General features: G+C 47.4%; 1 protein-coding gene across 50 annotated transcripts in view; it reads left to right on the top strand.

Moving 5' to 3' along the window:
• Positions 1 to 22,700, top strand: part of LOC110521657 (protein furry homolog-like) — a 94,045-nt gene that overhangs the window by 35,962 nt on the left and 35,383 nt on the right. For all 50 annotated transcript variants that reach the window (XM_090231818.1, XM_090231815.1, XM_090231817.1 and 47 more), the window contains 8 exons: positions 13,372 to 13,574; positions 15,322 to 15,375; positions 16,651 to 16,790; positions 16,958 to 17,054; positions 18,041 to 18,120; positions 21,026 to 21,106; positions 21,311 to 21,479; positions 22,188 to 22,280. In XM_090231818.1, the coding sequence (XP_090087944.1) occupies positions 13,455 to 13,574; positions 15,322 to 15,375; positions 16,651 to 16,790; positions 16,958 to 17,054; positions 18,041 to 18,120; positions 21,026 to 21,106; positions 21,311 to 21,479; positions 22,188 to 22,280 (834 nt within the window). In that variant the 5' untranslated portion in view covers positions 13,372 to 13,454. The remainder of the gene's footprint in view (positions 1 to 13,371; positions 13,575 to 15,321; positions 15,376 to 16,650; positions 16,791 to 16,957; positions 17,055 to 18,040; positions 18,121 to 21,025; positions 21,107 to 21,310; positions 21,480 to 22,187; positions 22,281 to 22,700) is intronic.

Genomic DNA, 22,700 nt, shown 5'->3' with positions numbered 1-22,700 from the left:
GGGCTTGGTCATTTACTTGCCATCACAAGGTCATACTATGCGTTTGCATTGCGATTTGAATGTGAAATGGGGTGTTGGGTGAGTCAGTACTGTAGTAAATCAGTATAATGACAGGCCAGACAGCAAGTGGAAGCAGCTCACAGGTTTATGGAGTGTTTGTGAACATGTGCAATCGGGTCAGTTGGGAGAGGGAGGGAGGGAGGTGTTGCACGTCACAAGTGAGCGAGGCAGAGACTTGGCCAGGGAAAGGAATTGGATGGTTTGCATTTTTTCTTCACTCTGTTGTTGAGTGGAAAAGTACAAACAATGTTGGGTTTCTCATTTCTGTGAGCCAGGCAGTCAGCAGCCCAGCCGGCCCGGGACAGAGGGAGACGGGGGGGAAGGGGGTGAGAAAGAATGGGAGAGGGACTGGGAAGGAGTCGGAGGGGAGGAGAGGGAAGAGGGTAGCAGAGGGGGTGAGAGGGAAAGAGGGGGGCGGGTTGGAGGGGAAGGGAGAGGTGGTGGGGAGAAGGGTATGAGCAGGGGAAGTGAGGGAGAGGAAGGGAGCAAGGAAGGGGAGGGAGGGAGCAAAGAGCGAGGTGGGGTGAGGGAGAGAGGTGGGGTAAGGGGGCGGGACGGAGGACGAGAGCGGAGGGACGGAGGACGAGAGGGAGTGAGGGGACGGAGGGAGAGAGAGCGAGGGGACGGAGGGAGAGAGAGCGAGGGGACGGAGGGAGAGAGAGCGAGGGGACGGAGGGAGAGAGAGCGAGGGGACGGAGGGAGAGAGAGCGAGGGGACGGAGGGAGAGAGAGCGAGGGGACGGAGGGAGAGAGAGCGAGGGGACGGAGGGAGAGAGAGCGAGGGGACGGAGGGAGAGAGAGCGAGGGGACGGAGGGAGAGAGAGCGAGGGGACGGAGGGAGAGAGAGCGAGGGGACGGAGGGAGAGAGAGCGAGGGGACGGAGGGAGAGAGAGCGAGGGGACGGAGGGAGAGAGAGCGAGGGGACGGAGGGAGAGAGAGCGAGGGGACGGAGGGAGAGAGAGCGAGGGGACGGAGGGAGAGAGAGCGAGGGGACGGAGGGAGAGAGAGCGAGGGGACGGAGGGAGAGAGAGCGAGGGGACGGAGGGAGAGAGAGCGAGGGGACGGAGGGAGAGCGAGCGAGGGGACGGAGGGAGAGCGAGCGAGGGGACGGAGGGAGAGCGAGCGAGGGGACGGAGGGAGAGGGAGAGCGAGGGGACGGAGGGAGAGGGAGAGCGAGGGGACGGAGGGAGAGGGAGAGCGAGGGGACGGAGGGAGAGGGAGAGCGAGGGGACGAGGGGACGGAGGGAGAGGGAGAGCGAGGGGAGGGAGCGAGGGGAGGGAGAGCGAGGGGACGGAGGGAGAGCGAGGGGACGGAGGGAGAGCGAGGGGACGGAGGGAGAGGGAGAGCGAGGGGGGAGAGGGAGAGCGAGGGGACAGAGGGAGAGGGGACAGAGGGAGAGCGAGGGGACGGAGGGAGAGCGAGGGGACGGAGGGAGAGCGAGGGGACGGAGGGAGAGCGAGGGGACGGAGGGAGAGCGAGGGGACGGAGGGAGAGCGAGAGCGAGGGGACAGAGGGAGAGGGAGGGAGAGGGGACAGAGGGAGAGGGAGGGAGAGGGGACGGAGGGAGAGCGAGGGGACGGAGGGAGAGCGAGGGGACGGAGGGAGAGCGAGGGGACGGAGGGAGAGCGAGGGGACGGAGGGAGAGCGAGGGGACGGAGGGAGAGCGAGGGGACGGAGGGAGAGCGAGGGGACAGAGGGAGAGGGAGGGAGAGGGGACAGAGGGAGAGCGAGGGGACGGAGGGAGAGCGAGGGGACGGAGGGAGAGCGAGGGGACGGAGGGAGAGCGAGGGGACGGAGGGAGAGGGAGAGCGAGGGGACGGAGGGAGAGGGAGAGCGAGGGGACGGAGGGAGAGGGAGAGCGAGGGGACGGAGGGAGAGGGAGAGCGAGGGGACGGAGGGAGAGGGAGAGCGAGGGGACGGAGGGAGAGGGAGAGCGAGGGGGGGGAGGGAGAGGGAGAGCGAGGGGAGGGAGGGGAGGGAGAGCGAGGGGACGGAGGGAGAGCGAGGGGACGGAGGGAGAGCGAGGGGACGGAGGGAGAGCGAGGGGACGGAGGGAGAGCGAGGGGACGGAGGGAGAGGGAGAGCGAGGGGACAGAGGGAGAGGGGACAGAGGGAGAGCGAGGGGACGGAGGGAGAGCGAGGGGACGGAGGGAGAGCGAGGGGACGGAGGGAGAGCGAGGGGACGGAGGGAGAGGGAGGGAGAGGGGACAGAGGGAGAGGGAGGGAGAGGGGACGGAGGGAGAGCGAGGGGACGGAGGGAGAGCGAGGGGACGGAGGGAGAGCGAGGGGACGGAGGGAGAGCGAGGGGACGGAGGGAGAGCGAGGGGACGGAGGGAGAGCGAGGGGACGGAGGGAGAGCGAGGGGACGGAGGGAGAGCGAGGGGACGGAGGGAGAGGGAGAGCGAGGGGACAGAGGGAGAGGGAGGGAGAGGGGACGGAGGGAGAGGGAGGGAGAGGGGACGGAGGGAGAGCGAGGGGACGGAGGGAGAGCGAGGGGACGGAGGGAGAGCGAGGGGACGGAGGGAGAGCGAGGGGACGGAGGGAGAGCGAGGGGACGGAGGGAGAGGGAGGGGACGGAGGGAGAGGGAGAGCGAGGGGACAGAGGGAGAGCGAGGGGACAGAGGGAGAGCGAGGGGACAGAGGGAGAGCGAGGGGACAGAGGGAGAGCGAGGGGACGGAGGGAGAGGGAGGGAGAGGGAGAGCGAGGGGACGGAGGGAGAGGGAGAGCGAGGGGACGGAGGGAGAGGGAGAGCGAGGGGACGGAGGGAGAGCGAGGGGACGGAGGGAGAGCGAGGGGACGGAGGGAGGGAGAGCGAGGGGACGGAGGGAGGGAGAGCGAGGGGACGGAGGGAGGGAGAGCGAGGGGACGGAGGGAGGGAGAGCGAGGGGACGGAGGGAGGGAGAGGGGAGGGAGGCAGAGCGGAGGGAGGCAGAGCGAGAGAGAGAGAGAGAGAGAGAGAGAGAGAGAGAGGGGGATGGGGTGAGGGTAAGGGTATGAGCAGGGGAAGTGAGGGAGAGGAAGGGAGCAAGGAGGGGGAGTGGTGTAGCGAGGAAGGGAGAGGGAGGGAGCAAATAGGGAGGTGGGGCGAGGGAGGGTGAGGGAGAGAGGTGTGGGAGGGAGTGGGGTAAGAGGGAGAGAGTGGGGAGGGACAGAGGGTGAGAGAGAGGGTGAGAGAGAGGGTGAGGGACGGAGGGAGAGGGAGCGCGGGGACGGAGGGAGAGGGAGCGCGGGGACGGACGGAGGGAGAGGGAGCGCGGGGACGGACGGAGGGAGAGGGAGCGCGGGGACGGAGGGAGAGGGAGCGCGGGGACGGAGGGAGAGAGAGCGCGGGGGGGGGGGGTGAAGGGGTGAGGGAACGGTATGGTAGAGGTAAGGGAACGAGGAGGGAGGGTGGAACACTGGAAAAGGGCAGGAGGGTGGGGAATGGAAAAGGGCAAGGGGAGGAGGAAAAGGGAGGCTGAGAGCACAGGCCTGTAGTGAGCTGGCTATGTGACGTCATCAGGGGAGAAAGAGGGTGTTGGTGTGGAGCACAGTAAACAAAGTGGGACTGTTTCAAAGGCTCTCTTTGCTGCAGAACAACATTTGAACTACTCTCAGCTGACACTCCCCAATTTTGTTCCCCCATTAACCCAAACACTGTCCCTGACTCCCCGAGCTCTTTTACATAAAGCAGCATGACTGTGCTGCGATTCTGCTGCAGCTGCTGAACCAACCGGAAATGTCCGATTTATGTTAAGTCTGCAAGTAAGGGTGCCACCTTCAGCTTTTTGTGACTGCGGCTGGCTACAGTAACAGTAGACTAACTTGTGTGGCTGCTGATAAAAAATAAAAAAAAGATTTAAGAAAATGGAAGGGCTGTAATGCTCCCCAACACTAATGTATAGACTAAAGCCACCCAACTCTGAAACGCAAAAGACTCTGTTAGGGCCCATTCATGTAACCTATGAGTTAAACTGTGTGTCTGTTTGTTCAGTAGGGTTTTAATGGGGGAGTTGCTGGGTGTGAACATGTTTCCTTCTCTTCTGAAAAACTCATTAATTTTTACTGTGTGCTGGTTCACTCCTTACTATTGTTTTGAAGTTTGGGCAACACACCAGTGTTCCCATGGTAATCAGGAAGAAACAGTGAGGCGTTTCCTTGGAGGGAGGTTGGGAGTCAGCTGACCATTGGCCATCCGTCCCAGAGTCCCCTCTGTCCCAGAGTCCCCTCTGTCCTGGCAGGCAGACTGTGTCCTAGTACAGCAGCAGGGCCCCTCTGTTGGTTGCTGTGTCTATAAATTAGAGGTAGACCGATTTATGATTTTTCAACGCTGATACCGACAATATTGACAATTACAACAATACTGAATGAACACTTATTTTAACTTAATATAATACATCAATAAAATCAATTTAGCCTCAAATAAATAATGAAACTTGTTCAATTTGGTTTAAATAATGCAAAAAGAGTGTTGGAGAAAAAAGTAAAAGTGCAATATGTGCCATGTAAGAAAGCTAACGTTTAAGTTCCTTGCTCAGAACATGAGAACATGTTAAAAGGAACCACCAGCTTTCATATGAGTCTTCAATATTCCAAGGTAAGAAGTTTTAGGGTGTAGATATTATAGGACTATTTCTCTCTATACCATTTGTATTTCATTAACCTTTAACTACTGGATGTTCTTATAGGCACTTTAGTATTGCCAGTGTAACAGTATAGCTTCCTGGGCAGCAGCCACCCCCGAAACAGCGTTACCCATGCAGAGCAAGGAGAACAACCACTCCAAGTCTCAGAGCGAGTGACATTTGAAACGCTATTAGCGTGCACCCAGCTAACTAGCTAGCCATTTCACATCGGTTATACCAGCCTCATCTCGGGAGTTGATAGGCTTGAAGTCATAAACAGCGCAATGCTTGAAGCACAGCGATGAGCTGCTGGCAAAATGCACGAAAGTGCTGTTTGAATGAATGCTTACGAGCCTGCTGGTGCCTACCATCGCTCAGTCAGACTGCTCTATCAAATCATAGACTTAGTTATAACATAATAACACACAGAAATACGAGCCTTAGTTTCCGGATTCGATCATATTAATGACCTATCATCTCGAAAACAAGACGTTTATTCTTTCAGTGAAATACGGAACCGTATGGTATTTTATTTAACGGGTGGCATCCATAAGTCTAAATTATCCTGTTACATTGCACAACCTTCAATGTTATGTCATAATTACGTAAAATTCTTTCAAATTAGTCGGCCCAAACTGTTGCATATACCCTGACTCTGCGTGCAATGAACGCAAGAGAAGTGACACAATTTCACCTGGTTAATATTGCCTGCTAACCTGGATTTCTTTTAGCTAAATATGCAGGTTTAAAAATAAATACTGGTGTATTGATTTTAAGAAAGACATTGGTGTTTATATGGTTAGGTACACATTGGAGCAACGGCAGTCCTTTTTCACGAATACGCACCGCATCAATTATATGCAACGCAGGACACACTAGATAAACTAGTAATCTCATCAACTATGTGTAGTTAACAAGTGATTGTGATTGATTGTTTTTTATAAGATAAGTTTAATACTAGCTAGCAACTTACCTTGGCTTACTGCATTCGCGTAACAGGCAGGCTCCTCGTCGAGTGCAATGTAATCAGGTGGTTAGAGCGTTGGACTAGTTAACTGTACGGTTGCAAGATTGAATCCCCGAGCTGACAAGGTAAAAATCTGTCGTTCTGCCCCTGAACAAGGCAGTTAACCCACCGTTCCTAGACCGTCATTGAAAATAAGAATATGTTCTTAACTGACTTGCCTAGTAAAACAAAGATTAAATAAAGGTGTAAAAAATACATTTAAAAATCGGCCAAATCGGTGTCCACAATCGGTGTCCACAAATAACGATTTCCGATTTGTTATGAAAACTGGATATCGGCCCTAATTATTCGGCCATTCCAATTAATCGGTCGAACTCTACTATAAATGTCAGAAAAGCTTTCTTTCCCTTCAGCTTGGGTATGCAACCACCTTGTGTGTTAAATGTTGACTGTGTTTGATAGAAGTAGTCCTGGATGTGTGTGTGTGTGGTTCTGTATAGTTTGGCAGACAGTAGACGATTTTGTGCTTGAATAATGTGGTTCCTTCCCCTTGTAGAAGTACAGACATGTGTTTTCACCTGTTTCTAGAGAAACCAACAGGCTGGAACAGCACACAGATCAAACGAAGGCTTAACTGACGCACACACACACACACACACACACACACACACACACACACACACACACACACACACACACACACACACACACAATGGCTATTGGCTATATTTAGTATTAAAATGTGTGCATGTACCAACCAGTGTTTCCATTAGGAAAATATGACTCCGATTTTAATTTCCTGAACCTACAGTGCCGTGCGAAAGTATTCGGCCCCCTTGAACTTTGCAACCTTTTGCCACATTTCAGGCTTCAAACATAAAGATATAAAACTGTATTTTTTTGTGAAGAATCAACAACAAGTGGGACACAATCATGAAGTGGAACGACATTTATTGGATATTTCAAACTCTTTTAACAAATCAAAAACTGAAAAATTGGGCGTGCAAAATTATTCAGCCCCTTTACTTTCAGTGCAGCAAACTCTCTCCAGAAGTTCAGTGAGGATCTCTGAATGATCCAATGTTGACCTAAATGACTAATGATGATAAATACAATCCACCTGTGTGTAATCAAGTCTCTGTATAAATGCACCTGCACTGTGATAGTCTCAGAGGTCCGTTAAAAGCGCAGAGAGCATCATGAAGAACAAGGAACACACCAGGCAGGTCCGAGATACTGTTGTGAAGAAGTTTAAAGCCGGATTTGGATACAAAGAGATTTCCCAAGCTTTAAACATCCCAAGGAGCACTGTGCAAGCGATAATATTGAAATGGAAGGAGTATCAGACCACTGCAAATCTACCAAGACCTGGCCGTCCCTCTAAACTTTCAGCTCATACAAGGAGAAGACTGATCAGAGATGCAGCCAAGAGGCCCATGATCACTCTGGATGAACTGCAGAGATCTACAGCTGAGGTGGGAGACTCTGTCCATAGGACAACAATCAGTCGTATATTGCACAAATCTGGCCTTTATGGAAGAGTGGCAAGAAGAAAGCCATTTCTTAAAGATATCCATAAAAAGTGTTGTTTAAAGTTTGCCACAAGCCACCTGGGAGACACACCAAACATGTGGAAGAAGGTGCTCTGGTCAGATGAAACCAAAATTGAACTTTTTGGCAACAATGCAAAATGTTATGTTTGGCGTAAAAGCAACACAGCTCATCACCCTGAACACAACATCCCCACTTGTTGTTGATTCTTCACAAAAAAATACAGTTTTATATCTTTATGTTTGAAGCCTGAAATGTGGCAAAAGGTCGCAAAGTTCAAGGGGGCCGAATACTTTCGCAAGGCACTGTATATGCATTGGGTACATAAACCATTAGGGGCGTCCACATACAGTGCTCAGAATGACACAGATCACATTTATATTATGGTAATGCATCTTAACAGAACATGCAACTTGTGTAATGAAGCAGCCAATAAAACATAATTTTCAAACATGTGCAAAAATGCTATTTTGTGGGAAAGCACATTTCTAAACAACTCCCCTGATAGCGGTTCCATATGTGACTGAGATCTGAAGATGCAACAACGCGGATGGGTTGCTAACATGACTCTGATGGTGCCTTTGGCTTCTGGGCAATGAAAGAATGTTGATATGCAAACCAATAGAACAGGAGAGAAATTGCATAGTGGTGGATCCAATTGGGAAGTAAATGGAAATACATTTTCCAAAATTATAAAATGACTCATGTGTATACAGAAATAAATTAAATAATTAAAATACCTCACCAGAAAGCATGACTTAGCCTAGGGTTGCACATTTTGAGGAATATTCAGAGGTGGAAACTTTCCATGGGAATTAACAGAAATGTATGCAAATTAATATGAATACCATTTAAATGTAGATGTTTTTTTGCATTGGATGTATTTACCATATATGGAGATAAACATTTTACCTTATAAGTAGGCATAGTTGCAAATGATTAAATCCTAGAAATAAAAACAAATTGAGTTACTAATTGAGATTAATTAAAATGAGTTGACTCTTCACATGGGATGATTTCACTGAACAATAAAATAAATGGAATATTAAATGATCCATCGCATCTCCCCAAAAACATTTTGAACATGCATCTGTAAAATGATATTCTAGAAACTAAAGCTTTGGTGGTCTTCCTCTCAGGCTTCCATGTCTTCTCCCTGGACCTCCTCAATTTCCACCTCTTGAACATCAGACTCTGAGTTCTCATCTTCACTGCCACTTTCCAAACTTGTTGAGGATGGCTTATTGTCAGGCTCAAAAAGCCTCAAATTTGCATGGATGGCCACCAATTTTTTTTTAAACCTTGTATTGGTCAGCCTGTTGCGTGCTTTTGTGTGTGTGTGTGTTCCCAAACAAGGACCAGTTGCGCTCTGAGGAGCCTGATGTTGGTGGGATTTGGAGGAGGATGATGATGGCAAAAGGGGAAAGAGCCTCAGATCCACAGTCCCTTCCACCAGGTGGCTGATGAGATATGTTGGCACGACTGCCATAATGGATTTTCATCCCAAAGCCCTTGCTTGGAAGTGTACTTCGCCAGACTGCCAAGAACCTTGCCCTCATCCAGGCCAAGGTGGCGAGACACAGTAGTGATGACACCATAGGCCTTGTTGATCTCTGCACCAGACAGGATACTCTTGCCAGGATACTTAGGGTCCAACATATACGCTGCGGCGTGTATGGGCTTCAGGCAGAATTTATATATTTTCTATATTTATAGAATATATTTCTTTACTGCAGTTTCCTCTGCTTGGAGCAACAGTGAAGTGGGCAGGGCACTACACATTTCTTCTCTTACATCTGCAAGCAGAGTCTGAACAGCAGACAGGATGGCATTGTCTCCCACAATCCGTGCAATGGCTCCTGCTATAGGTTTCAGGAGTTTCAGACTGCTTACCACTCTCCCAAAATCCATCACCCAGTGCTCTAATTCTTCTCACTTTGCTTGGTGAGGTAGATTGCTGCTATAACTTGATGACCCTTCACATACCTAACCATTTCCTTGGCTCTCATCCATTGTTTTCAGTGCCATGATGTCCTTGAGGAGCAGATTTAACGCATGAGCAGCACAGCCAATGAGTGTGATGTGAGGGTAAGACTCCTCCACTTTAGACCAAGCAGCCTTCATGTGCGCAGCATTGTCTGTCACCAGTGCAAATACCTTCTGTGGTCCAAGGTAATTGATGACTACCTTCAGCTCATTTGCAATGTAGAGACCGGTGTGTCTGTTGTGTTTGTGCGCTTGTAGAATACTGGTTGAGGGGTGGAGATGATGTAGTTAATTATTCTTTTCCCACGAACATTCGACCACCCATCAATGATGATTGCAATACAGTCTGCTTTCTCTATGATTTGCTTGACCTTCACTTGAACTCTGCATCCAGCAAATGAGTAGATAAAGCATGTCTGGTTGGAGGGGTGTATGCTGGGCAAAGAACATTCAGAAATCTCTTCCAATACATATTGCCTGTGAGCAACAGAGGTGAACCAGCTCAAGCAAGACATTCATCAGCATTTCTCCGACTATTTTCCTCCATTGATTTAAAAAAAAAAAACTTCTGATTCCAGGAGGACCATTAGTTGTTGCTGTCATTTTCACCTCGAATAGAAGTAGAGGGACTTTTGTCAACGGTTGCTTGTTGTGAGTGCTGATGGAACTTTGTGAACTTGGCCAGATGATTCTGCATCCTTGTTGCATTCTTCACATATGATTTGGCACAGTATTTGTAAATGTACACTGCTTTTCCTACATTAGCGGCAGTGAAATGTCTCAACACATCAGATAGTGCCCGTGGCATTTTCCTGTAAAGAGTAGAAAAAAATGTGTAACAAAAACAGAATACAATTCCATGTACAGCTAAATAGTTAAGCAGTTAGATTAAACAACTGATTTTGTAAGATGTTTTAAAATGAAACATGTATGGAAACAGGTTAATTAACACTCCTCAGTTAACAGGCTTAAGCAAGCTAAAACCAACATGTTAGTAAACCCCAACTAGCAGAAATTAACAAGTTAGAAATGATTTAAACACACTTTGCTGTAGGCTACTATTTAGTAGTTAGTAATCAAACCAGTATTGTAATCAAACTTACCAGAAAGTGTTTAGTCCTTGACTCAGACAGTGTAGTAGTGTGGGCTCAATAGCATCTCATTAGGGTGCAAGATCTTGAGAATCAGCTGTACATGTGATGGAGGAGTGCACCGTGCATGCTGAGGGTTGCACTTCCATTTGAATTGGGGATAGTTGAACCAAAATATGCCGCAAGACCTAGAACTGCCTCATGTGTTTCCCACAAAAAGAAGTTTCACTGTTATAAGCTAACTTTTTTTTGATGAATTTAAGCAACATTTCCCAAATTCCAGAGCTTAACTTCCCATGGAAAATTTCCAGAAGAAGTATTTGGTTTGTTTCAAATCACAGGCTCGTAGGCCTATGCCTATTTGGGCAGCGCCCTTGGCAATAGGCCTAGCTGATTATTGAGTTGCGTCTGTCAGTGAAATGCATCTAAAATATGTGTGAAGATAATGTGGCTTTTTGTATAATTAAAAATGTTGAGACAAGAAGGGCAGGGGTGTGTGGTGACGATATGGACAAGTTTCTCTAGATTGGCTGAGCTGTCTCCTGCCAATTCTTGCACATTCATTGTTTCATTGTGTGAATGTTTTGCTCTTTTGATTCATTTATTTTTATTCACCATTTACATATGACACCAGTATTAAATGTACTGTTAATCCCTGTCATTTGGCTACATACATTTCTGTTAATGCCTGTATTAATTCGTCATTTTTACCGTTCTCATTCTTGGAGTGGAAACATTGTTTGCGTAGTCCACAACCTGCTACACTTGTGAAACAAGTTTTGGTTTATTTCATAACCATCATTTAAGAGATTTGTCCATTTGTTGATTGCTAACATTGAGCACGTCAAAGAAAAGACGATCAGAACATCTGGTTTCTCTGGCCTGCTGCATAGAAACGTAGGAAAGTGTTTTACATCCATTACAAATTCTAATATATTAACTGTAGTTCCTCACATTAAACTATTTTACAACAATCTCCCCCTAGATAATCACCAAACCTCAGTGTGTGAAAGAGCAATGGCAATTATAGGCCTACTGCTGCATTGGCCTATAGACTGAGTTCCATGTGCTCATTTCTTTAGCCGCCAATGAATCACGGCATATCAATATGGCAAAGGGTTTGGTATTCTCGCATTAGTTGACTCTTTTTAATCATTTTAATTCGTATTGTTATGATAAATGAGCATATGAAAATCATAACTGGCACGCAGAACAGTAGAAACGGTAGGATAAATTGTAAACCATTCCCTAACTTGAAACTCACTCCTATGAAGTCTTTATACATGCGTTTCACTACACCCGCAATGACATCTGCTAAATAGATCTATGTGATCAATCAAATTTGAATTATAAAATCATTGCCTCTACATTTCTATGGTCAGATTGTGCCTAAAGGCTACTTTGTAGCAAGGTACAACATGCCTCATAATATGAAATAAAACGTTTTAGGTTTCAAACAATTAAGTATTTCTTAAATGCATACTGCCTCCAGCTCACATTGTGAAGTGGTTGGTGACTCGCTTGATAGCCTGTTGCCTGCAATTGAATGGTGAATGGGAGGCGCACTTCAAATTCCAGTTGAGAAACAAAACTCATTTTAACATTGCATTTAGCATTGTTGCGCAATGACAGGGTTTATAAAAGCAGATACATGTTTTTCCTCCAGTGGCAACCAGCTGAGGAGCTGCAGGAGAAATCCAGCTGGATGCTGTGTGTGTCTGATAGTCATTGTGTATCTTATCCAACAACTAACAAAAATGCACAGGCAATAAAAATGTATTCCACTAAATGATGCACATTTTACCTATAGACCGATAAGTATGACTGTCAAATGTATTCAACTGGTATTTCCATGAATGAATAAAAAGCATTATTTTGCAATGGGATTTTTTTTTTTGTGGTTCCATGTCATTTTTGTCCGGCAGGTTTATCGGCCTTTCACTTTGTTGATTAATGGAAACCCGGGTACCAACCAGCCCTCATATAAGGGCGCACATTCACACACACTCCTCTCTGAGTTTAGTTTCCATCCTGACCCCTCTGGGAACGTGTTACAGGAAGCTTGTCTAAATATTGAACACTTCTGTGCACAGTTTGTGTGAAGTTTTTCACTCTAATCTGCTGGGTTCTTTGATATTCCTATTTACATAACTGTGTTTGTGCAATGGGGCAGGGAGGGTGAATCTGCATCTGTTTTAACTTCTCATGCGCTAACAAGAGACCTGACCAGGTGAAAGCTATGATCTCTTGTTGATGTCACTTGTTAAATCCACTTCAATCAGTGTAGATGAAGGGAAGGAGACAGGTTAAAGAAGGATTTTTAAGCCTTGAGACAATTGAGACATGGATTGTGTATGTCTGCCATTCAGAGGGTGAGTGGGCAAGACACAATATTTAAGTGCCCCTGAACAGGGTATGGTAGCAGGTGCCAGGCGCTCTGGTTTGTGTCAAGAACTGCAACGCTGATGTGTTTCACCTCCAACAGTTTCCTGTGTGTATCAAAAATGGTCCACCACCCAAAGAACATCCAGCTAACTTGACACAACTGTGGGAAGCATTGGAGTCAACATGGGCCAGCATCCCTGTGGAAGGCTTTCAAAACATTATAGAGTCCATGTCCTGACAAATTGAGGCTGTTCGGAGTGCAAAGGGGGCGCAACTCAATATTAGGAAGGCCTTATTAATGTTTTGTACACTCCGTGTATATTGTTGGTCAACTCATTTGGGTTTGATTTGGTGTAGTCCAGTGAGGCCAGAGACCAATGCTACATCCCTTTTACCCAACATTGAATGTGTGCTGCCCTCATAGCCTGCAGTTAGTTGGGTGATGGTAAACTTTTCTAGTGAAATCAAGCAACCAATAGGTTACAGGCTAATCAAATGTGTAGATTTTTTTTGTTGTCTTCCACTGAGCACCCACTGGCATACTAGCATAGCTCCTCTGTGTGTTTAGGTTGATTATTGAGGTTCCTTCTCTCTTTCATCTCTCCACTGCTCTCTCTCTCTGTTTGGATTATAGCTGACTCCTGACCTCCAGTCATGTGATGGTGTTCAGAATCACTGCCTGCTCTGCCTGTCTCTGACCTGTCCCCTCTCTCTCTCTCCCTGCAGCCTCGGCCCCAGTCAGCAGTGTGAGTAGACGCCGCGCCCCCTCCGTGGCCCCCCTGTCGTGGGAGAAGCGAAACGCCGCCGCCATGTCGAGCATCACCATCGACCCCGAGCTCAAGCCCGGGGAGTTTGTCATCAAGAGCCTGTTGGCTGAGTTTGCTGTGCTGGCTGAGAAGAAGATTGAGGTGGTGATGGCTGAACCGCTGGTGAGTTGCTGTGATCTGAGAGCGAGGAAGTAAGGCCACATTTCTAATCAACCCCTAGCCCTGAATCCTAGGCACTTGTCTGAAAGAATTGGATAGGTGAAGCAATAAAAAATAAAAAAATGTATTAATTTATTTTACCCCTTTTGTCCCCAATTTCGTGATATCCAATTTTAGTTAGTCTTGTCCCATCGCTGCAACTCCCTTACGGACTCGGCAGAGGCGACGGTCAAGAGCCATACGTCCTCCGAAACACGACCTTGCCAAGCTGCACTGCTTCTTGACACCGCTCGCTTAACCTGGAAGCCAGCCGCACCAATGTGTCAGAGGAAACATCGTCCAGCTAGCGACTGAAGTCAGCTTGCAGGTGCCCAGCCCGCCACGAGTCGCTAGAGCGAGATGGGACAAGGAAATCCCGGCAGGCCAAACCCTCCCCTAACCCAGATGATGCTGGGCCAATTGTGCGCCGCCTCATGGGTCTCCCGGTCACAGCAGGCTGTGAGACAGCCTGGGTTCGAACCCTTTAGACCGCTGCGCCACTCGGGAGGCCCATTGAAGCAATATTCTGACCGATATTGCAATGTGCTTTTACCTTTCAGATCTACATAGGCTAGCCACTACAAATAGGGGAACTAACTGTTTATTTGGAATTAAGCAAAACGTTTAAGGCTATTCTCACTAGCCGTTAATCAGGCCGTGTCCTTAGTTTCTGCTACAGAGCAGTCCTTGGCTAAGGGCCAAAGAGGTTAAATGTCATTTTTCTAGTGACTGCTTAATGTTCAGTCTGTAAACAGACACATCCTTAAACTTGGAGGGGTTAATGTGTGTGATTTCTTCCTCTGTGTGTGTGAACGTCTAGAGTGTGAGAAATGAAGCACATTCCAATGTGCTTTCCCAGAATTGGAGCAATAACATTTTTCTAGGAATCTAGAGCTTTTTCTACCCGGATATCGAGACTCCGTGGGAGGTGTAATCCCATGCCTTAGCTAGGGGCTGGGAGGTGTGTGTGTGTTGGACACTCGACTGTTCTCCCCATTTAGCTCTTTTCATCTCTCTATTCATTTACCCGAGTGCTTCCCTCATTCTGCTGCCATCCCCTCTCTGCCAACCCCTTCTTTCTCTCTCACCCCTTCATTCTCTCTCCCTGGTCCCTGGCTGGTGTGTTTGTCCAGTGGTCAGCTGGTAAATAGACTCGTGACTGTCTACTCAGGGGCTGCTAGGCTGGTAATGACCCCAGGCTGATGGCAGAGCTTGTTCACTGTCAATTGCTATACTCTATATCGGGGGGGGGGCGCAGAGGGGCGCAAAGTACGGCCCAGGGCCGTGTCCTGCCTACCGGGCACTTCAATCTGACACGTGAGACACAAAAATAAACATTATATACACACAGACTGTGTATTTATTTTTTCTCTCCCCAATTTCATTGGTTCCATTGTTGCAACTCCCGTACGGACTCGGGAGAGGCGACGGTCGAGAGCCGCGCGTCCTCCGAAACACGACCCAGCCAAGCCGCGCTGCTTCTTGACACAATGCCCACTTAACCCGGAAGCCAGCCGCACCAATGTGTCAGAGGAAACACCGTACACCTGGCGACCGTGTCAGCGCGCATTGTCTCATCTCCTGTTTCACCTGGCCCCACATCCAGGGGTCTGCTGGTATCAGTGACATAGGGGTCCTATTATGTTAGGAATCCATATTTGTCCTTTGCGAACTTGACTGACAGCCCTGTTTCTGTCTTTCTCTCCCTCAGGAGAAACTGTTGTCGCGATCCCTCCAAAGAGGGGAAGATGCGCAATTTGATCAGGTGAGTTCTAGTGTGTGTGTGTGTGTGTGTGTGCGTATGCATTGTTACATAGTCTATCCCTCCCCCACCCACCCTCCCATCCATACAGTAGTTGAATTCTCCAGCTCCACCCAATCAATCCCCACTCAGTGCCCCATGCATCCCTCATCTCCAACTGGTTCCTGCAGAACTCTGAACAATGGAGCTGCTGCGGAGTGCTTTGTTCAGCACAACACAAAGTCAATGAGGATATGGCGCTATAGATCCAGCTGCCTCCATTGTGACTGGGTGAGGGAGGGGGGGCATACAGGGAGGGGGAGGAGAGTGGGCACAGAATCGCTGTGTCATCCTCCGCAGTAAATCAGTGTCGGGCGCTGGAGTGTGTCCGCCTGGCGCCTGGAGGGCTCAGAGAGCAGTTGCATAACTCTCCCTCCCAGCATCCATCATCCAGCACCCTCAGCACACTGCCCCTCACAACATGCACTTAATTCAGGCACGCGCCATTCATTGTGCGGAAAGGTACGATTACGCGGCCCAGCTGCATATTGCCTGACTGTGAACACTACACACTTGACATACATAGGACTATGACTGCTCTGGTGCATGTTATAGAAGAACAACTGAGGATAATGTACCGTAAACCACGTACATTTATTGCGAGCATTATGGCTCTATACCCCTACCATTTTGTCTACCATGATGTTGATAAAAGATCCATGGTATGAGGTTGCAATTCACCCTCTGTTCGTTTAACATATTTGATCTGATGATCAAAGTGCTGAGGAGGTATTTCAGCCAGAGCCTGTTTGTTGGTCGGCCCTGACGTACTCGCTGTAGGGCCACTGCAGAGCCCTGTGCTGTGGCGGCTGCAGCGCCAGCTAGCCGCTCAATAGGATAGGACCTCACTGTGCTCGACACGTCAGCGAACAACGCACTCACAATCCCAGTCGATACATCCTGTTCTCTACTGTATGTCACCCAGTAATTACGTCATCTCCCCGCAATCCCTCTCCACTTCTCTCTTTCTAGATCCCTTTCCCTGCATCCTCCTTTCTCCTCACCTCAACTTACAGTGGAGCCTTTTCTCTGTGGTGGTAGAATGGGCTGTCTACATAAAATATAGCGCCTCTGTCTGCGTGTAATGATGTGTGTAATATTGGCGATGAAGCTGTCTGTTCCCGTGAAGATGTTTGTATTTATGTATTTTACTTTTTTTGTTGTACATTCTCATCCTCTGGTAAGCTATAATAACGTGTGTTGACTCTATTGTGAAGCGTCTGCGTGCTCTTCTCACAGTTAATAAGCTCTATGAGCTCCATAGCGGAACACTGTTTGCCCTCCCTGCTGCGCACACTGTTTGACTGGTACCGGCGGCAGAGTGGCACCGAGGATGAGTCGTATGAGTACAGGCCTCGCTCCAGCACCAAGTCCAAAGGGTACGATACTCCTGTTATCTGCTCATCCCTCTCTCCTGTCCTCCCCTCACTTCCTGCTCCTGAACAATCAACCTGTTTCTGGTAAGCGTGTTTAGTGTTATTCAGTCTGTCATAACCCTCTCCCTCTCTCTCTCTCCCCCTCGATTTATTACCCTCCCTCCCCATAGGGATGAACAGCATCGGGATAAAGACTACCTATTGGAGCGGAGGGATTTAGCCATAGATTTCATTTTCTGTTTAGTTTCAGTAGAAGTTTTAAAACAGGTAAGTCCTGTTTAACTTTACTTCTGTTTGTTTGTCTGTGCTGTTAGTCCTCTCCCAGCGTCCCGAGTGGCGCAGCGGTCTAAGGCACTGCATCGCAGCGCTTGATGCGTCATTAGACCTGGGTTCGATCCCAGGCTCTGTCACAACCGGCCGTGAGCGGGAATTCCCATTGGGCGGTGCAAAATTGGCCTGTGTCGTCCGGGTTAGGGGAGGATTTGTCCTGCGTCGTCCGGGTTAGGGGAGGGTTTGGCCTGCGTCGTCCGGGTTAGGGGAGGGTTTGGCCTGCGTCGTCCGGGTTAGGGGAGGGTTTGGCCTGCGTCGTCCGGGTTAGGGGAGGGTTTGGCCTGCGTCGTCCGGGTTAGGGGAGGGTTTGGCCTGCGTCGTCCGGGTTAGGGGAGGGTTTGGCCCAGCGTCGTCCGGGTTAGGGGAGGGTTTGTCCTGCGTCGTCCGGGTTAGTGGAGGGTTTGGCTGTGGGGGCTTTACTTGGCTCATCGCGCTCTAACGACTCCTTGTGCCGGGCACCTGCAAGCTGACTTCAGTTGTCCCTTGAGCGGTTAATCCTCTGACACTTTGGTGCTCTGGTTTCTGGGTTAAGCGGGTGGGTGTTAGGAATCGTGATTTGGCGTGTCATGTTTTGAAGGACACATGACTCGACCTTCGCCTCTCCTTAGCCCGTTGGGGAGTTGCAGTGATGAGACAAGATCGCTATTGTAGATCACAAAATTGGGGAGAAAAAAAGGGGGTATAAAAATAAATGAGTCCTCTCCCTTAGCATATCGAGCTGTCATCCTAAACTACACCATCTAGACCGACAGCAGACTAATCCAAACCACACGCTTAGACCATCAACCAGCCCCGACTGAGCATAGAGCTTGGTTGTCCTTGGCTACAACAGGGAGGAGAATGAATGTTAGCAAAGAGAGAGGGAGACAGCATGAAGTATCAATGTGCCTATTATGACTGGTGATTTAATGTTTGCGTCACAGATTCCTCTTCATCCCGTGCCAGACGCTTTAGTACATGAAGTTCTGAACCTGGCATTCAAGCACTTTAAACACAAAGAGGGGTAAGTGTAAACGACACACACACACACGCACACACCAGACCTGGGACGACTCTAGTTATAACTATCCTTTGTGATCAATTCAGGGGAACAAATAGTTACTTAGGAAGTGACTACAGCTATTTGAATACAGATCTGAGAAAGCAAGTACTTTTAAATATTTGAATACTGATCTCAGGAAGTGGTTGGTTTAAAAAAACATTTTTTTTATTTTTTAGAAACTATTGGATTGGCTGCCTTCAGCTAATGGCAGGGCTGTATCTGGAACTGTATGTTGAGGATAGAAATGGAATGATTTGTGCAAACACAATCTCCTGTACTATTCCAGTATACCGGACTTTGATCTACACATATTTGATACTTTGATCTACAGAATACATTTCTCAGACAATTCAGGAGATCTCCATTCTCCCGAATGTCCATTGCCCCAGGTTTACATTATCAGGTCAAGCCAACTATATTTTGTGGAGGGAAGAATAAATAAGTTGTGACGCTCAACTATTGTATGGCTCTTTCAACATGCCACTGAAAAGGTTAAAAGCTGCAATTCATTTGATGATACCTGAAAATACTGTAGAGTAATTCAAAGCCATTTGCAAACAGCAAGTTGAACCTCTTTGTCGAGCCGAGGGTAAGTGTTGTTTCAAGCACACACACAATACCATCTTTAAAGGGATAGTTTACTCGGAATACAGAGTAACATGATTTCCCACCGAACTCTGCTGTAGTTGATTCAACAAGGCCGTTTTGGGATATTTAGGTTCCTTCCGACACTCGATAGAAATATATTTTATTACTGTGAGCATTCTCCTAAACGTTTAACATGAAACTGTTCTTGTGCCTGTGTAATAAAACTGTAATTACTTTTGGCGCAACATTTTTATGAGCGTGTTATATAATACTTTCGTAGTAGCATTTTAATTGCGCGGCAATTAAAGTTTTTGTAACTACTGTACACAAGGAAGTTTCACATTTTAATGTCACATGCACAAGTACAGTGATATGCAAGGTGACTAGGCATCAGGATGTATGATAAACAGAGTAGCAGCAGCTTATAGTGTGTGTGTGTGTGTGTGTGTGGAGTCAGTGTAGAAGTATGTGCATACGTGTGTGTCTGCGCAAATTGTGGAGTGGGCATTTTGTATGTGAGGAGTATCGGTGTGCGTAGTATGTAAGACCCTGTGAGTGTGCATCGAGACGGTGCAAAAAATAAGAATAAAATACGAAGGTCAACTCCGATTGGCTACATAGACTTTCTGTTAGATATTAAGCAGTCTTATGGCTATGGGATTGAAGCTGTTCAGGAGCCTGTTGGTGTCAGACTTGATGCACCGATGGCGCTTGCTGTGCAGAAGCCGAGAGAACAGTCTATGGCTTGAGTAGTTGGAGTCTTGAACGGTTTTCTGGGCATCCTTTCAAAACCCCTGATGTAGAGGTCCTGGATGGCAGGGAGCTCTGCCCCATTTTGAGGATTTGTGGGCCCATGCCAAACCTTTTCAACCTCCTGAGGGAGAAGGCGCTGTCGCACCTTCACTGTGCGAGTGTATGACCATATTAAGTTCCTACTGATTTGGACACTGAGGAAATTGATGTTCTTGACTGACTTCACTACAGCTCCGTGGATGGGGACATTGTGGCATGAAGCCGTGGAGTTCTTGGGAACAGGCATGATGGTTGTCATCTTAAAACGTGGGGATTCTCTGAGAATGTGCCCTGGCATGCTACCAGGTGACTGTTCCCCATTCCATGGAATAACTCCATTATTATGTAACAACTTTGCTATGGTAATAATCACAAAGTTACAAAGAACTTAATGTCAAGTATTACTGTATTACCTGTCTCAGCCATTATGAAAATACATTTGTCAGTCATTTTGAAGCTGCAAAATTGGTCTACTCTAATGTTGAGGTGATTTGAATGTCCCTCGTGTTTAGTTCTAGGCTAAATAGGCTATATTAAGATGTATATCTAAGAGCCCTTAAAACCATGTGCTTATGATCCTTTTTTCCCACGTAAAAAACCAACTCATTTCCACTAACTTGTTCTTGGTTCTTCATCAAATATTTTGTTGGTTTTCAATTTAATTGCATATATTCAAATATTTTCAAATGTTGCTTTGGTTTTCTGAGAGGTATTCAAAATAGTTTCAAATGTTATTTGTTTTTCGGAGACCTGTATTTGAATATCAAATCATTTTTGCCTTTTAGTTGTAACTATATAGACTAAATTCGACTACCTTGAGTATTTGAAAAGTTGGTATTTTCAAATAAATAAGTTACAGCTTTTTTCTGCCTAGGTCTGTCATATATATATATATATATATACCAGCGGTGTTCACTCTGATCCTGCGAGGGCCGGAGCCTGCTGGTTTTCTGTTCTACCTGATAATTAATTGCACACACCTGTTTCCCAGGTCTAAATCAGTCCCTGCTTTGAGGGGAACAATGAAAAAACGCAATGGAACTGGCTTCGATGTCCACAGTTGAGTTGAGGGCTATATACAGTACAGTACTCTAAGTCCAACACAGATAATATTCCTGAGTGGTTTTGGCTCTGCAGGGCAGTGACTCATTACTCATTACTGTTTGGATAGACTGTTTTTATAACCCATGTGTGTGACTTTATGGCCTGTCCACATCATTGTCACTTACAGAAAACACAATCGCCACTTGTTAGACAAGTTGAGTAAACCGTCACTCAACTGTTTCAACCCTACATTATACAGCCACATGCCTCTGGTTTTTACAGAGATGACTGTTTGGGATGATATTTCCTTTAATAGTTATGTTTGTTCAGCTGCTTCTCACTGGTCTGTTTATGGGTCAGTGTCTTCGTACACCCATGTTAAAATATTACGAGAGCTACTTCTTTTTGTGTGGGTGGGTCAACGATGTCTTCTGATTGACAGGTACTCCGGCCCCAACACTGGCAATGTGCACATCATAGCAGACCTGTATGCGGAGGTCATCGGCGTTCTCACACAGTCAAAGTAAGCGTTTTCTCCTTGGTGTTTTTCCATGTTCAAGTCCTCTCAACACCGTCGAAATAACTGAACAGGTCACTCCTGTTTTATTCACATGCCACTTCTAAACTATATGTTAAAAATGCGCCAACTCCTTATGAAAGACTCAGTCCGTTGAATCAGAGGCTGAGTCAGACGCTAAATCGGTGTAATGTGCGTTGGTCGCTCCAGGTTCCAGGCGGTGCGTAAGAAGTTCATCACGGAGCTGAAGGAGCTGAGGCAGAAGGAGCAGAGCCCCTACGTGGTCCAGAGCATCATCAGCCTCATCATGGGCATGAAGTTCTTCAGGGTCAAGATGTACCCCGTGGAGGACTTCGAGGCCTCCTTCCAGTTCATGCAGGTCAGTTATCCTGGGTCAGGTTCATTTAGAGCACACCGTAGCAAACCGTACCAAGAAAAGAAGCGTTCCTCATTGGTTCAAGTTCAGGCATTCCTTCCCTGTTTCAAAACTTCAGTTTTTGGTGAATTCTACCCTGATGTGTCCAAGCAACAGGCGTTGATCTAATCTACTGGATGCCCAGACTGTACGGTACTGTATGTCTGATTGTGTCCGAGTGGCTCCGTATGCTCGACTGATGGCTCTCAGCGGAACCACTGTACACCCATTAGAGGTTTTACTGCAGCCCTTTTGTTGGGACTCAGCAGCTCTCGGTAGCAGAGCCTCATAAAGCCAGAGTAACGATCAGATAGCAGATCATTGTGCCAAGAGGAGTGTGTGCGTTGTAGGCCCAGCCAAGAGCACTGAACGGAGCAATGCCTTGTCGTTAAGCTCAATACGGCAGCAAAAATCTTGCTCAATATGCTCCCCTCGAAACGAGCCCTGATTTTTCCAGCGTGTTAATGGAATATGTTGGGTAATATGCAGAGATTTAGGGGTTCTAGGCTGGGTTTCATCAGCTGATGTAAGAAGGGCTTTATAAATACATTTTGATTCTGCCCATATGCGAGAATCCGTTGCACTGTCTTGGTTTTATGTGTCTAATGGGTTTGTTGATCTGTCACACTGTTTGTCCTCATCCATGTTGGTATGGCTCGGTGTGTTCCTCAGGAGTGTGCCCAGTATTTCCTGGAGGTGAAGGATAAGGACATAAAGCATGCATTGGCTGGCCTCTTTGTTGAGATCCTCATCCCTGTTGCTGCTGTGAGTACCAACCAGACAACATAATACAAAACATGGGGAAAACCCCACATTCCACAGATAGATTCCACTGTGTTAGTTACCATAGAAAGCACATTAGATTGGCTGTAATGTCATTGGCTGCATCTGAAATTGCACATTATTCCCTAAGTGTGGGCCCTGGTGAAAAGTAGTACAGAATTATTATTTTTTTTTTTCACCTTTTATTTAACCAGGTAGGCCAGTTGAGGACAAGTTCTCATTTGCAACTGCGACCTGGCCAAATAAAGCAAAGCAGGGCAACACAAACAACAGCACAGAGTTACACATGGAATAAACAAACATTCAGTCAATAATACAATAGAAAAAGTCTATACACAGTGTGTGCAAATGAGGTAGGATAAGGGAGGTAAGGTAATAAATAGGCCGTAGTGGCGACTATAA

Source organism: Oncorhynchus mykiss, chromosome 4 (genome assembly GCF_057628025.1).
Source record: "Oncorhynchus mykiss isolate SJ-2025 chromosome 4, ASM5762802v1, whole genome shotgun sequence".
Taxonomy (NCBI): domain Eukaryota; kingdom Metazoa; phylum Chordata; class Actinopteri; order Salmoniformes; family Salmonidae; genus Oncorhynchus; species Oncorhynchus mykiss.
Note: the sequence above shows the minus strand (reverse complement) of the source record. Positions and strands in the feature narration are given on the sequence as shown.